Source organism: Gymnoscopelus braueri (genome assembly GCF_963280865.1).
Source record: "Gymnoscopelus braueri genome assembly, chromosome: 15".
Taxonomy (NCBI): Eukaryota; Metazoa; Chordata; class Actinopteri; order Myctophiformes; family Myctophidae; genus Gymnoscopelus; species Gymnoscopelus braueri.
In genome coordinates, this window is record NC_137620.1 from 45,847,501 (window position 1) to 45,860,899 (window position 13,399).

At 38.4% G+C, this 13,399-nt stretch overlaps 1 protein-coding gene across 1 annotated transcript; it reads right to left on the reverse strand.

Moving 5' to 3' along the window:
* Positions 1-1,356: 1,356 nt before the first annotated feature.
* On the reverse strand, positions 1,357-8,881 carry LOC308101265 (vitelline membrane outer layer protein 1 homolog). Its single transcript, XM_080450677.1, has 4 exons — positions 8,759-8,881; positions 6,288-6,415; positions 3,953-4,062; positions 1,357-2,526 (listed from the first exon to the last, which is right to left on the reverse strand). The coding sequence occupies exons 1-4, from the start codon at positions 8,790-8,792 to the stop codon at positions 2,223-2,225; spliced, it is 576 nt and encodes a 191-aa protein (XP_080306803.1). The 5' UTR covers positions 8,793-8,881; the 3' UTR covers positions 1,357-2,222.
* Positions 8,882-13,399: the final 4,518 nt, after the last annotated feature.

Genomic DNA, 13,399 nt, shown 5'->3' on the forward strand with positions numbered 1-13,399 from the left:
CGGTCGTGTCCAACTTATACATCACGTATTGTATGTTTGGATGTAGTTTAGGAGGAGGCAGGATCTAAAGCGGATGTTGTGATTTAAAATGGAATGAAAACCGGAAGGCTTTTCAGAGAGAGGGAGAGGGAGAGGGAGAGGAGACTCTGTTACAAGTACAAGTCTGGGATTAAAAATGTACTTTGAGTAAAAGTAATTGGTATTAAAATGTACTTAAAGTACCAGAACTATAAAGTACTCATTATGCAGAATGTCCCACATTAAAATATTTTGAAAATAGCAGATCTACAAGCTCACAATGTGACGCATTGTGAGCTTGTAGATCACACCAAGATGAGGTTTGGGCTGTCTGTGTAGTTGGGTGCATTTTAACTTCTGCTTCATTTTGAGCCCTGGTTAGATGCAGTCAATCTGAGATCACAAACAGCAGCTGCAGGAACAGAGCTGTGACCAATGCAGTGTGAATTTCGTCCACTAAAACTATGACGAAAAATGTCCGTCGACTACCCTTTTTCACTGATTAAAACTAAATAAAAACTAAATAAAAAAAATCTAAATAATATATTGACAATTTTGTCAACAAATAAAACTAGACTAAAATGTTAGTGAGGGACTAGTGGAGAAGAGATCCAGTAGAACTAAAAGACAAGCCATTTTAACGATTTTATGTTTGGTTGCGCTCGGGTGTTGTGCTCTGAAAATAGCAGATCTACAAGCTCAACGCGTTGTGACCTTGTAGATCTGCTATTTTCAGCATGCAACCAAGTGTAAAATCAGCATTACGACGCCATCAAGGCACCGCCAACAATACATTTTAGTCGACTAAATCAACTGTAGATTTAGTCGATTAAAATCTTAAGATATTTAGCCGAGTAAAACTAGACAAAAACTAAAATATTTCAGATGACTAAAATATGACTAAAACTAAATTAAATTGTATTCAAAAGACTAGGACTAAAACTAAAAAAATTAATAAAAAATAACACTATACCAATGCTGAGCATGAAGAGTGAACAGTGTTCTGCTTTTAAGGTTGTGAATGATTTATTTGACTCTGGCTCCCTCTAATGTCCTTTGTGTGTCATACCCCCCCCACCCCCCAAAAAAACTTGATTAATGCTAAGGTTTTTTTGTTTGTTTGTACGTTTTGTAATAATAATCAAAATCTACAAATTAATTAGTAACTAAAGTTTTCAAATAATTGTGGTGGAGTAAAAAGTACAATATTTCCTTCTGAGATGTAGTGGAGTAGAAGTAAGGTAACTACACAACCCAAACCTCTACTAAAGTGGTCTTGCCCTTTAAGAGCACAGTTGGACAAACAGGATATTAACAAAGCACACAGACAAGCTAGCATTGCAGAAATTAACATCTTTATTTCTGTATTTATTCGCAGTTTTCTTTTCTTTTTTTTTTACATTTTTATCCCATGATTGTGTAACCCATTTTTTTCACCCAGATATATTTGCAGTTTTCTAAATTTTGATTTAAGAAGTGGTTAATGAGCTACAGTACAATGTAACGTCATCATTCGTTGAATATCGTCTATGACGGGTGGAAACCTCATATGTCCAAAACTGTTACTTTTCAGGTTTCAAATTCAAAAAGTATTATATAAATAAAAAAAAAACAGATTTCGAGCTTGCAGAGCGCCGTATGACGCTGTCGTATGATCAAATAGGCTGTTAACCCTTTAAGACCGGGAAAGCATCATTTGTGTCATTTTAAGATTTATTTGGCTATTCAAAAATGCCAGATCTGCTATGAGCTTGTAGATCTGCTATTTTTGAAAAATCATGAAATGAAAATGAATTTGTGCAAATCTTGGAATTTGTATTTTTTAAAGCCAACATTTGTCAAATATTTAGTTCCAGGGACCTCCCCCAGAAGCAAAGATTTTTGAGTTACAAATGTCCGCTTATAAATAAAAAATCCAATATTTGCACAAAATAATGTTCATGATTTTAAAAGAAAATAGCAGATCTACAAGCTCATAGCGCGGCACCGAGTGCCGCGCTATGAGCTTGTAGATCTGCTATTCTTTAGTAGCCAAAGAAATCTAAAAATGACAGAGGTGCGTTCCCCGGATTGAATGGGTTAATTTATGAAAAAAAAAAAACACAAAAAAGGTCAAATATGGAGATTAAGCGGTTTCGGCCCCGAAATGCTAACGATATCCAATGCTAACGATATCCAAACGGTACGCGTAATTATCCCACGCATTATTTTTTGCAGCAGAAAAAACGCGCGTTGTTTAGCCCGGTGTCGTCACCAAGGCCTTGTTTGCCCTCCACCTGTGTCTGGATCCCACAGATGACCGTCCCCGGGTTACAAGAGTTGCTCCAGGACCCCCAGTCGCCCCAGTCCCCGCCTACGAAGGGGCCCGTCATGTCCCCTCCGCCGCTGCAGGAGAGGCGGATGTTGTTGACCGCGGTGTCGTCGCCGCCGGGCGACTCCACCTTCAGCATGAAACGTGTGAACCCTGAGGGGCAGTAGCGGATTGCATGATCACGCCAGGTGCCCCAGCTGAAAAAAAACAAACAAAAAAAACAAGGTGCAGGTGCGTCATATATGGGGTTCCAGGCAGTGGTGTAAAGTAACTAAGTACATTTACTCAAGTACTGTACTTATGTAAAAAAATTTAGTATTTTTTACTTTAATTGAGTATTTTTCCAATGTCAGTACTTTTACTTCTACTACACTACATATCGGAGGCAAATATTGTAATTTTACTCCACTATTACTTTTAAACTTTAGTTAGCCTACTAGTTACTTTGCAGATATAAATTACTACATTATAAAACATACATTAACCACTTTAGCCCTATTTTATACCTAGGCTATTTGAAATAGCCGATCTACAAGTTCACAACGCGTATCATCGCGACACGTTGTGAACTTGTAGATCTGCTATTTTCAAACATTTTTACTTTTGGTACTTCAAGTAAATTTCGAAGCCAATACTTTTGTACTTTTACTCAAGTCAACTTTGAATTCCTGACGTTTACTTGTAACAGAGTACTTCTACATTGCAGTATTGATACTTTTACTTAAAGTTGTACAATGCAAATTCACAACTAACGATTTTTAGCAACCTCTGCTGGTCACTACCGTCACTGCATACAATTTCCTTAGTCCTCGATTACCCAGAATTCCATTCGTTTTCACCGGAAGCCGGAAGCGTTTCAAAAAGCGATCTTTTAATTGTTTTATACTATCTACGGATCGTTTCTCTTAGCCAGTGGAGCATTAGTTACCATGAGCTGTGCTTTCTTTTTCTGTTCTTTTTCGATCTTCTAATCCTACATTCTCTTAAAATCAGCGTGAGGTTCCTTTTTGTTATTAGCGCGGAGTTCCTGGCCAAACAGGAAACCGTGGCGGTAGTTCCTGGCCAAACAGGAAACCAGTGCATTTCCACCTCCGTTTTCCGGCCAGATGACGTAATTTCCCCGGGAAAGTACCCCCAGTCCACGTTCAATAGAAAATATATAAATAAAAGGCTTCCGGGGGTGAAATTCATGGAGTGGGTGTTGTGAAACTTTTGCCACTCACAAAAGATATACAATTTAACTTTAGTTTTGTTGAAAACGTTACCTAGTATGCCTTTAAGCAAAACATTTTAGTTATTTTTCCACCACTGGTGGTAAAACACTCAAATTGTTTTGGTTTTTTTTGCCAAATAAAAGTAGCCCAATCTCCGTATGTGTTTCTATATAGAATGCTATACAGGCATTCGTTTAGTGGCAATGATTGGGGATGGATGTGAAGGAGGAGTTTTCATTGAAAAAGAATAGCTCGCTCGGAGCAGCTTATACAAATAATAAATAAGAAAAATCTAAATAATGTATTTTTTGGGACCGAAACCTTAGTTCAAAATTCTAAACTGCTTAATTGTAATTTGTTGTGAACTTCAGCTATATCTCAACACTGGTGCAAGGTGTTATATACTTACTATCCGTCATGTGATGACACAAAACTATTGATAGATTTGCCGTCCGTGAAACATTCGAGTCGAATGCCATTTAACGCTGTGTCATCGGCCAAGTCTTGATTTTTCTCCACCTGTGAGAGGAATTCAGACCAACACGAGAAAAGAACAAAGAGAAGAGAATAAACAAGACAAGCAGAGAGGTGAATTGCTGCTGCCTGCTGGTATAAATTGGTCTCCTGGTAGTGGTGGAAAAAGTACTCAAATGTTTTACAAGTAAAAGTATCAACGGAAATTGGAAATACTTTAGATGGCAATCTTAGCCAATCAGGGTGGAATATGGAAAATCGGTTATGATCACATGACTATGGAGATGCTGTGTACCGATTTGCGTCACGTTTGGACAAAATCCGTAGGAGTAATATCAATAAATGGGTTTTGCAAAAATCGGCCTCCTGATGGCTCTATAACAGGCCAATTTGAAACATTTGGGGCAGAGGTTCTGCTCTGGCAGACGGACGGACGGACGGATAGGGGACAAAACATAGTCTCGACCACGCCTTCGACCTGAAGGAGACAGTAAAACATTGACATTTTGGCCTAATAGACTAGTAGTGGTAGATGAAAGGCCATAGAGTCACCAAAATCAGTATTGTTCATGTTTACGAGGCACACTGCAAATTCCATGGAAAGTTTTAGCCGCAGGACTGCATTCAATCACGTTTATACTATAGTTTTTTTGCATGTGCAAAACAATGCACAAACCCATTACTTTCAACTAAAAATGTCATTAATTTTGCCATAAAGAGATGTATGTATTGATCGGGAATTCAGTTGTCAGATTAATTTAACATTAGTTTGACATGCATAATGTTGCCTGAGATGCTGCAACATACTTACTCTAATCAAGGTTTTACCTGAATTCAAGTTGCATTTCAAATCTGAACATACCCTAAGCCTAACCCAGTATGACTATAAGCAGTATGTACATGTCAGACCACACACTAATGTAAACCACTCAGCCACATTTGAATGATTAAAACAATTGTTCAGTATATAAAATGTGGTTTCAAAGTCATGAAAAAAAAGCAGTAGTTTCTCTGCTCAGGAATATGGGGTAGTGTCCACTGCCACAAGATGAAGGTGCACTCGAGTAGTAGGTATATTATTGTCACCTTGGCAGAAGAAGTTTGGAATTATGCGATCATCAGTGACACACTGATGACATCACTGCAACTCACCTGAGCGTGTCATAGGGTGAGGATTTAGCCTCGCTCCCCGAAAACACAAACTGGGTGTTAGGGTTAGGGAGGGGTCTTCAACGTTTTCAGGCCAAGGACCCCCTAGCTGAGAGAGAGATGAAGCAGGGACCCCTCTATATTGTATAACATTGTGTTTCAGATAAACTTTTTCTGCTCTTTTTTCCCTTTACACCTATAACTCTTTGCCAAAAATAGCCGATCTACAAGCTCACAACTTATTTTTGGCTAAAGTTCTCCTCAGAAAAGGGATGCTAGGGTTCAAGTGGTTCATGTAAAAAAAAAAACACCTGTTGGCGGAGTTACCACCTGTAGTAACTCTGAGGACCCCCTAGGGGTCCCGGACCCCCGGTTGAAAACCCCTGGGTTAGGGTATTTCAAAATGTAAATTGTCTCATGGACTGTAGGGTTCATGGACTCACATGCGCCACATCGTGGCCGATCAGCCACGCTACACCTCTAAAAGGTCAAAGGTGGTACCACAGCTACTTGGTGGTGCCCCTGTGGTACCACAGAGGTACTCAGATGGTATCACTGCCGTTATCACGTGCTAACGACTGTACGTCCAAAACTGTTACTTTTCAGGATTCAAATTCAAACGTTATTTTTTTTTTTGTCTGACGTTGTATGATCAAGTAATGAAAGGGCCTTTCTGTGTGGAGTTTGCATGTTCTCCCTCGGTGTGTCTCCTAAGGGTACCCTCACAAAAACATGCAGTAAACCTGGTCTCTATACCGCCTGCCTGATGGAGGGGAAAGGAACTGGTTGGAATAACTTGTTCCTTCCGCTACGTCTAACCAGGGAACCTCCCCCCTGTCAGGTGATAAGAAGCGGTCCGCTAGCTCTAATGCATTGAAGGAGGCATGAGCTCGGCTCTAGGCTCTCCCTAGGCTGGCAGAGGGAGTGTACCGCCCAGGATTACTAAGACAATTGGCACTGGGTGAAAAAATGGGTTACAAAATCGTGGGATAAAATGTTTAAAAATAATAATAATTAGGGCGTTGATTTATGAAAAAAAAAAAAAGTTTCTGCGCGACAGCAACGAAATAGGAATTTAATAGATATGGTTAAACTGTAATGTAAATAGTACATTGCCTCACCCGAATCATGAAGGATCCAGCGTAGGAGCCCTCTGGGCACATCTGTGGCGTGGACCAGCCGCCCCACGGAGACCCGTTCCGGACCACGAGCGTTTGGCTTTGTGCCGGCCAGCACACAGCAGCCAGCACTGAAACATAACACACAACACAATGATGTGGCAAATATTCACAAACATGACATTAAAGCAGTGGTTTTCAACCTTTTTCATGCCAAGGACCCCTAAATTGATATACATTTGACCGCGGACCCCCACCTGAAAATGTTTTGTGCCAGGGACCCCCAGAAGCATTTGAGTAAAACAATTATTTAATGTAATGTAAAAATATTCAAAGATTTGAACACATTTTCAAGATTTTTCAAAAATAGCAGATCTACAAGCTCATAGCACGGCACTCGGTGCCGCGCTATGAGCTTGTATATCTGCTATTTTTGAATAGCCAAATCTAAGTGGTTAAAATGATTCTGACGCTATGTTAACTAATTTCGCTGGGGACCCCCTGGTACCCCCCCCCCCCAAGGACCACTGGTGGTCCTTGGACCACTGGTTGAAAACCACTGCATTAAAGGGATGTTTCTCTGTAGAACACGTCTGGGGTCATTTTAACATACTCTGGCATTTGTGCAGTGGTGGAAAAAGTACTCAAATGTTTTACTTAAGTAATTGTATCAATACTGCAATATAGAAATATTTTGTTACAGGTGAAAGTCCAGAATTCTAAATTTACTTGATTAAAAGTACAAAAGTATTGGCAGCAAAACGTACTTAAAGTACCAAAAGTAAAAGTACTAAAATGTTTGAAAATAGCAGATCTACAAGCTCACAATGTGTCGCGATAAGACACGTTGTGAGCTTGTAGATCTGCTATTTTCAAATAGCCTCTGTATAAAATAGGGCTGATGTGGTTAATGTATATTTCATAATGTCATAGTTCATATCTGAAAAGTAACTTGTAACTATAGTTTTCAAATAATTGTAGTGGAGTAAAAGTACAATATTTGCCTCTGAGATGTAGTGAAGTAGAAGTAAAAGTATTGGAAATTGGAAATACTCAAGTAAAGTACAAATACCTCAACATTTTACTTAAGTACAGTACTTGAGTAAATGTACTTTAGTTATTTTACACCACTGGTTTAATATGACCTCATGTAAGAGCTGCGTTCCAAAAATAAACTCATAAGGATTTATAAGGGTTTGACTCATAAGGATATGAAGCATCAGTGGTGGAAAGCAACAAAGTACATTTACTTAAGTACTGTACTTAAGTACAATTTTGAGGTATCTGTACTTTACTGGAGTATTTCCAATTTCCAATACTTTTACTTCTACTCCACTACATCTGAGAGGTAAATATTGTACTTTTACTCCACTACAATTATTTGATAACTTTAGTTACTAGTTACTTTTCAGATATAAATTACAATATTATAAAAAATACATTAACCACATTAGCCCTATTTCATACCTCGGCTATTTGAAAATAGCAGATCTACAAGCTCACGATGCGACGCGTTGTGAGCTTGTAGATCTGCTATTTTCAATTTTTTTTGTAATTTTACTTTTGGTACTTTAAGTACATTTTGATACCAATACTTTTGTACTTTCACTCAAGTAAATTTTGAATTCCGGACTATTACTTGTAACGGAGTACTTCTATATTGCAGTATTGATCATTTTACTTAAGTACAAAATGTGAGTACTTTTTTCACCACTGTGAAGCATCAACTGACAACGAGAAAACGCTAATGTTACTTCCGCCAACTTAATGAAATGTTCACCAGAAACAGACTATCAAATATGACTGAGTGACTATCCTAAACGATACAGTTTGTTTAGTTTTGGACGACAATTCTTGTATGAGACGATTCAAAGATGACCAATGTTCAGTGGTGGAAAAAGTACTCACGTTTTACTTAAGTAAAAGTATCAATACTGCAGTGTAGAAGTACTCGTGTGTACTAGTAAAAGTCCGCAATTAAAAATGTACTTGAGTAAAAGTACAAAAGTATTGGTGTCAAAATGTACTTCAAGTACCAAAAAGTAGCCTACTAAAATGTTTCAAAATAGCAGATCTACAAGCTTGTAGATCTACAATTTTTTTTAGCACATTGTGAACTTGCAGATCGGCTATTTTCATATAGCCTAGGTATAAAAAAAAAGGGCTAAAGTGGTTAATGTATGTTTTATAATGTAATGATTTATATCTGAAAAGTAACTAGTAACTCAAGTTTTCAAATAATTGTAGTTGAGTAAAAGTATAATATTTGCCTCGGGATTGTAGTGGAGTAAAATTAAAAGTATAGATAATTGGAAATACTCCAGTAAAGTAAAAGTACCTCAAAATTGTACTTCAGGACAGTACATGAGTAAATGTATTTAGTTACTTTACACCACTGCCAATGTTATCTGAGTACATGTTTCACCGCTGTATGTCATTGTAAATTATGCTGCTTTGAAGAGTACAGTACTTACCGACGAGGATGCACGGGAGTCGGAGGTTGGTCATGTTGTCAGATCAAAGCAGAACTGATGTGTAAGTCCTGCTTAAAACCATGCTCTTATATACAGCAGTCCTAGCACTTATCCTCAAAAGACTCAGAGACCACCCTGGGTAAATAAAGAACAAAAAAAACAATATTGTTTGACCTCAAACAGTCACCAGTCACCAAAGGCTATATTTGAGTAAGCTTGTTACGTTAGCTAATTACAGTTTCAATGACAGTTTGTTTAATTTAGTTTTCTCCAGTGTGGTATGGAAACAGGAAGGAGTAATTACCGATGAGCGGGGCCGGATCTAGGCATGGGCACGGGGGGGGGGGGGGGCAAGGGCAATGCCGCCCTAAATGCCCTGACTGCCCCACCAAACATGATGGCATGCAAACATCCAACATTTCAAATAAAACTGCCCATAAAAAGTTCGGAAACTTAACCCTGGTCGATTATATCTCCCCTTTAAGTTGAAACCTGAAGCCGATTCCACATGTCTCCTAAATCTCAATATTCTGAAAAACTTATGTTTCTATATCAGTGGTGCTCAATCTTTTTCATGTTGTCAAGGACCCCCAAAATTATATGTATTTGGCCGTGGACCCCCATCTCAAAATATGTTGTTCCAGGGACCCCCAGAATCAAAGATTTGAGTTAAAAAAATTGCTTTAAAAATATATATATATTCAAAGATTTGCACACATTTTCACGATTTTTCAAAAATAGCAGATCTACAAGCTCGTAGCGCGGCACTCGAGCTTGTAGCTCTGCTATTTTTGAACAGCCCAAAGTGTAAAATAATGCTTTTTTTAGCTCAAATCTAAAAATGACACAGTTCCAGGTCTTAATGGGTTGATAACACCGATTGGTATTGTGTTTTATATCACTTTTATCGTTGATTAGTCAGCTTCTGTTGGTAATCACTCTCGTTTTGAGCGACCTGCCAGCACCCACCTGCTGAGAGGTGTGTGTCAGTCACAGGTGTGTGTGTGACTGGCACCTAAACAAGGGTCTTGCATCTTTTTGTTGAGTTTGTGTTGATGCTCCAAGCAGCAACACTGCCCCCATGTGGCAAGATGCCACGTTTTGTCCCTTCAGGATAAGAGCCGGTGCAATAGAGCAAGTGGAAGCTGGTGTTCCGTCATGCAGAGCGGCAGCATTATTTGGTGACAGCCCCAGGTACCATTTCCAAACTTAGGACCAAGTTCTGTGAGACTGGTGAAGTCAACAGGGCAAGACAACAACCCAAGAAGACCGGTTCCCTCTCCTATGCTTCACTGAGATTTACAGGCAAGATTTTGCACAACGGTACCAAAGACAAAATGTCAAAGTTGCAGGACCCATGCTCAGGTGCCAGTCGTACACCTCACCTGCCCTGCAAATGGTACCAGGGCTGACGCCAAATAATGCGTAATCTGCGTAACACCAGCTTCACTTGCCCTATTGCCCTTATCCTGAAGGGACAAACGTGGCGTCTTTCCATGGGGTCAGTGTTGCTGCTTGGAGCATCAACACAAACTCAACAAAGTTGTAAGACCCATGTTCAGGTGCCAGTCACACACACACCTGTGACTGGCACACACCTCTCAGCAGGTGTGTGCTGGCAGGTCGCTCAAAACAAGAGCGATTACCAACAGAAGCATACATTGGGGCATTTTGTCATTTTTTTGGGAGGCGCTACCCACACGTTTAGCTGTGTTGCTCATAGAATGCCTGATCCTTACAAGCTGTACCTCAACTATTAGTCACAATCAACGATAAAAATGATTAAAAAAAAAAACATACAATACCAATTTGTATTATTAAAGGGGAGACATATAATCGACGGAAGTTAAGTTTCCGAACTTTTTGTGGGCAGTTTATATTTAAAATTAAAGGGCTTATATTTATATTTAAAACTATTTGAAATGCTCGCACCACCAAATCAACACCATTTCATCATCCAAATAAAAAAGCTTAGACTGCTCTCTCTCTCTCTGCACCTAACCGACCAGCTTCATGCATCATTGCACAATTCAAATAATGCTCCACCCTGATTTGCCGTGGGTGAGTAATGCGTAGCGAGGAGCGAGCAGCAGTCGCTTGTTGACACGGGTTGACACAGACACACCTCTTCCAGAGTTGCCAACTTCAGACTTTCTTTCTTCTGCAAAATAATTTTGAATCAAAAAGTTATTTAGACAATCGAGAGAAGGAAGCAAGAAATAGCGCATTGTATTAACACCAAATCTCCCTTTCTGCTTCTTAGTCTTAGCTTAAAGTAACGAATAAAGCTCCTAATAAAGTAGTTAAAGGGATATTTCACCTTCAAAACAAATTTGGGTCATTTTATCGTCTACTCAGGCTTTTTTCAGCCCCCAAGACAGTTTTTAAGTTGTTTGATTCAGTATTTAGATATTTGATATTAATTTTGGTGACTAATACTGCCCTCCTTATACGTGCGGGGGCCGTGCTCCCAAAAGCCAGAGTAGACGATAAAATGACCCAGTAAAAAATAAATAAGTGAAATATCCCTTTAATAAAGTAATTTGAAATTTGTTTTGTAAAGTGACTTTGGGTACCAAGAAAAGCGTTATATAAGTCTGACATATTATTGTTATTATTGTTATTATTATTATTATTATTATTATTATTATTACCTCATGGTAGCAGGACGTTTATCTCTAGAAACATTTTGTTTTTAGTGGTTCACTTCACTCACGAGGAAGTCACCGTGCTTTCATTTCTGTTCTCTCCTCGGTCAATATGCGCCGATTTCTGGTTGCTTATCGTTTAGATCTTTTTCATCTATTTATATATATATATATATATTTACAAAAGTATTGGTATCTAAATGTACTGTAGTATTGGTATCTAAATGTACAAGCTCACAATGTGTCGCATCGAGCTTGTAGATCGGGTATTTTCAAATGGACGAAATGTATATCGGGCTGAAGTGGTTAATGTGTGTTTTGTAATAATAATCCAAATCTACAAAGTAACTAGTAACTAAAGTCGTCAAATAATTGTAGCGGAGTAAAAGTACAATATTTGCCTCTGAGATGTAGTGGAGTAAAAGTAAAAGTACTGATAATTGGAAATACTCCAGTAAAGTAAAAAATACCTCAAAATTGTACTTGAGTAAATGTACTAAGTTACTTTCCACCACTCGATATTTGTAACGTGTCTCACTTCAAGAGACTAATCTTACTAGAATGTTCCTAACACATTGTAATTTGCTTAAAAGCTTACTCAAATATTGTGTTTGGTGGTGACTGTTTGAGGGCAAACAATATAATTGCGCTTGATGGTGTCAAACAATATTGTTTTATTGGTTTTGTTTTTTTTGTTCTTTATTTACCCAGGGTAGTAGCTGAGCACAAGTGCTCATCTTCAGCAACACCCTGCACATAGAAACACGCACACGCATATACACACACACACACACACACACACACACACACACACACACACACACACACACACACACACACACACACACACACACACACACACACACACACACACACACACACACACACACACTATAACCTGGGAGCCAGAGACGTGCAGATGGATTTGGAGAAGCAGGGGCTGGAATTTCAACGAACAATTACCATACTTTTAGGCCCGAACATCCAAACAACCCAAAAATGTGTCACGTATCCAACAAGCTTTGAACTGAGCAGATTGGACCTTCCGTTCCAGAGATAATGGCCAAAACATCTTGAAAACGGACACTTACGCTGGTTTTTGATCGCCGATTTTCGATCGCCGATTTTCGATCGTCGATTTTCGATTGAGTTTTGGCCATGGTCGCCCGTTTTTCTTTAATAACACGGGCTAGGAAGGTCGTACTTAAACATATATATATTTATACAATTTAGCTAATTACAATCGCAGTCCCAACACTGACATCTTGTGGTTAAGACTCACAACTAGGAGAACAGTATGCCCAACATATTCTCATTCTCAAATAGTACTTATACAGTGGTGGAAAGTAACTAAGTATATTTACTCAAGTACCGTACTTAAGTACAATTTTGAGATACTTTTACTTTACTAGAGTATTTGCAATGTTCTATAGTTCTATTATCTCTTCTTTATTTGTATGTCTTCTTAAATGTCATCATGATTTGAGTGCACAGGGATCTCATTTTAAATAAGCCAAGTGCATTTATGAGCGATCCAGTTTAGAGGACCTTGTATTGTGATTTTTACTTCCATGTACTGTTACCATGTCTTTCCAAATTAAGTATTCAATCAATCAATCAATCAATCAATCAATCAATCAATCAATTCTACTTCTACTCCACTACATCTCAGAAACAAATATTGTACTTTTACTCCACTACAACTATTTGAAAACTTTAGTCACTAGTTACTTTGTAGATTTTGATTATTATAATTACAAAACATACATTAACCACTTCAGACCTATTTACATTTTGGCCATTTGAAAATAGCCGATCGTGATGTGACGCATTGTGAGCTTGTAGATCTGCTATTTTCAGAAGATGTGTATACATTTGAAAAATTTGAAATGGGACATTTTGCATGATGAGTACTTTTTCTTTTGGTACTTAAAGTACGTTTTCATGCCCATACTTTTATACTTTTACTCAAGTACATTTTGGATTCTGGATT

Excerpts from the sequence above, each read along its gene's own strand:
- LOC308101265 (XM_080450677.1), bottom strand. The coding sequence starts at position 8,792 with ATGACCAACCTCCGACTCCCGTGCATCCTCGTCG. Across the intron at positions 4,063-6,287 it reads CTGGATCCTTCATGATTCGG|GTGGAGAAAAATCAAGACTT; the intron begins GTGAGGCAATGT and ends TTCCTCTCACAG. Across the intron at positions 2,527-3,952 it reads GTGTCATCACATGACGGATA|CTGGGGCACCTGGCGTGATC; the intron begins GTAAGTATATAA and ends GTTTTTTTTCAG.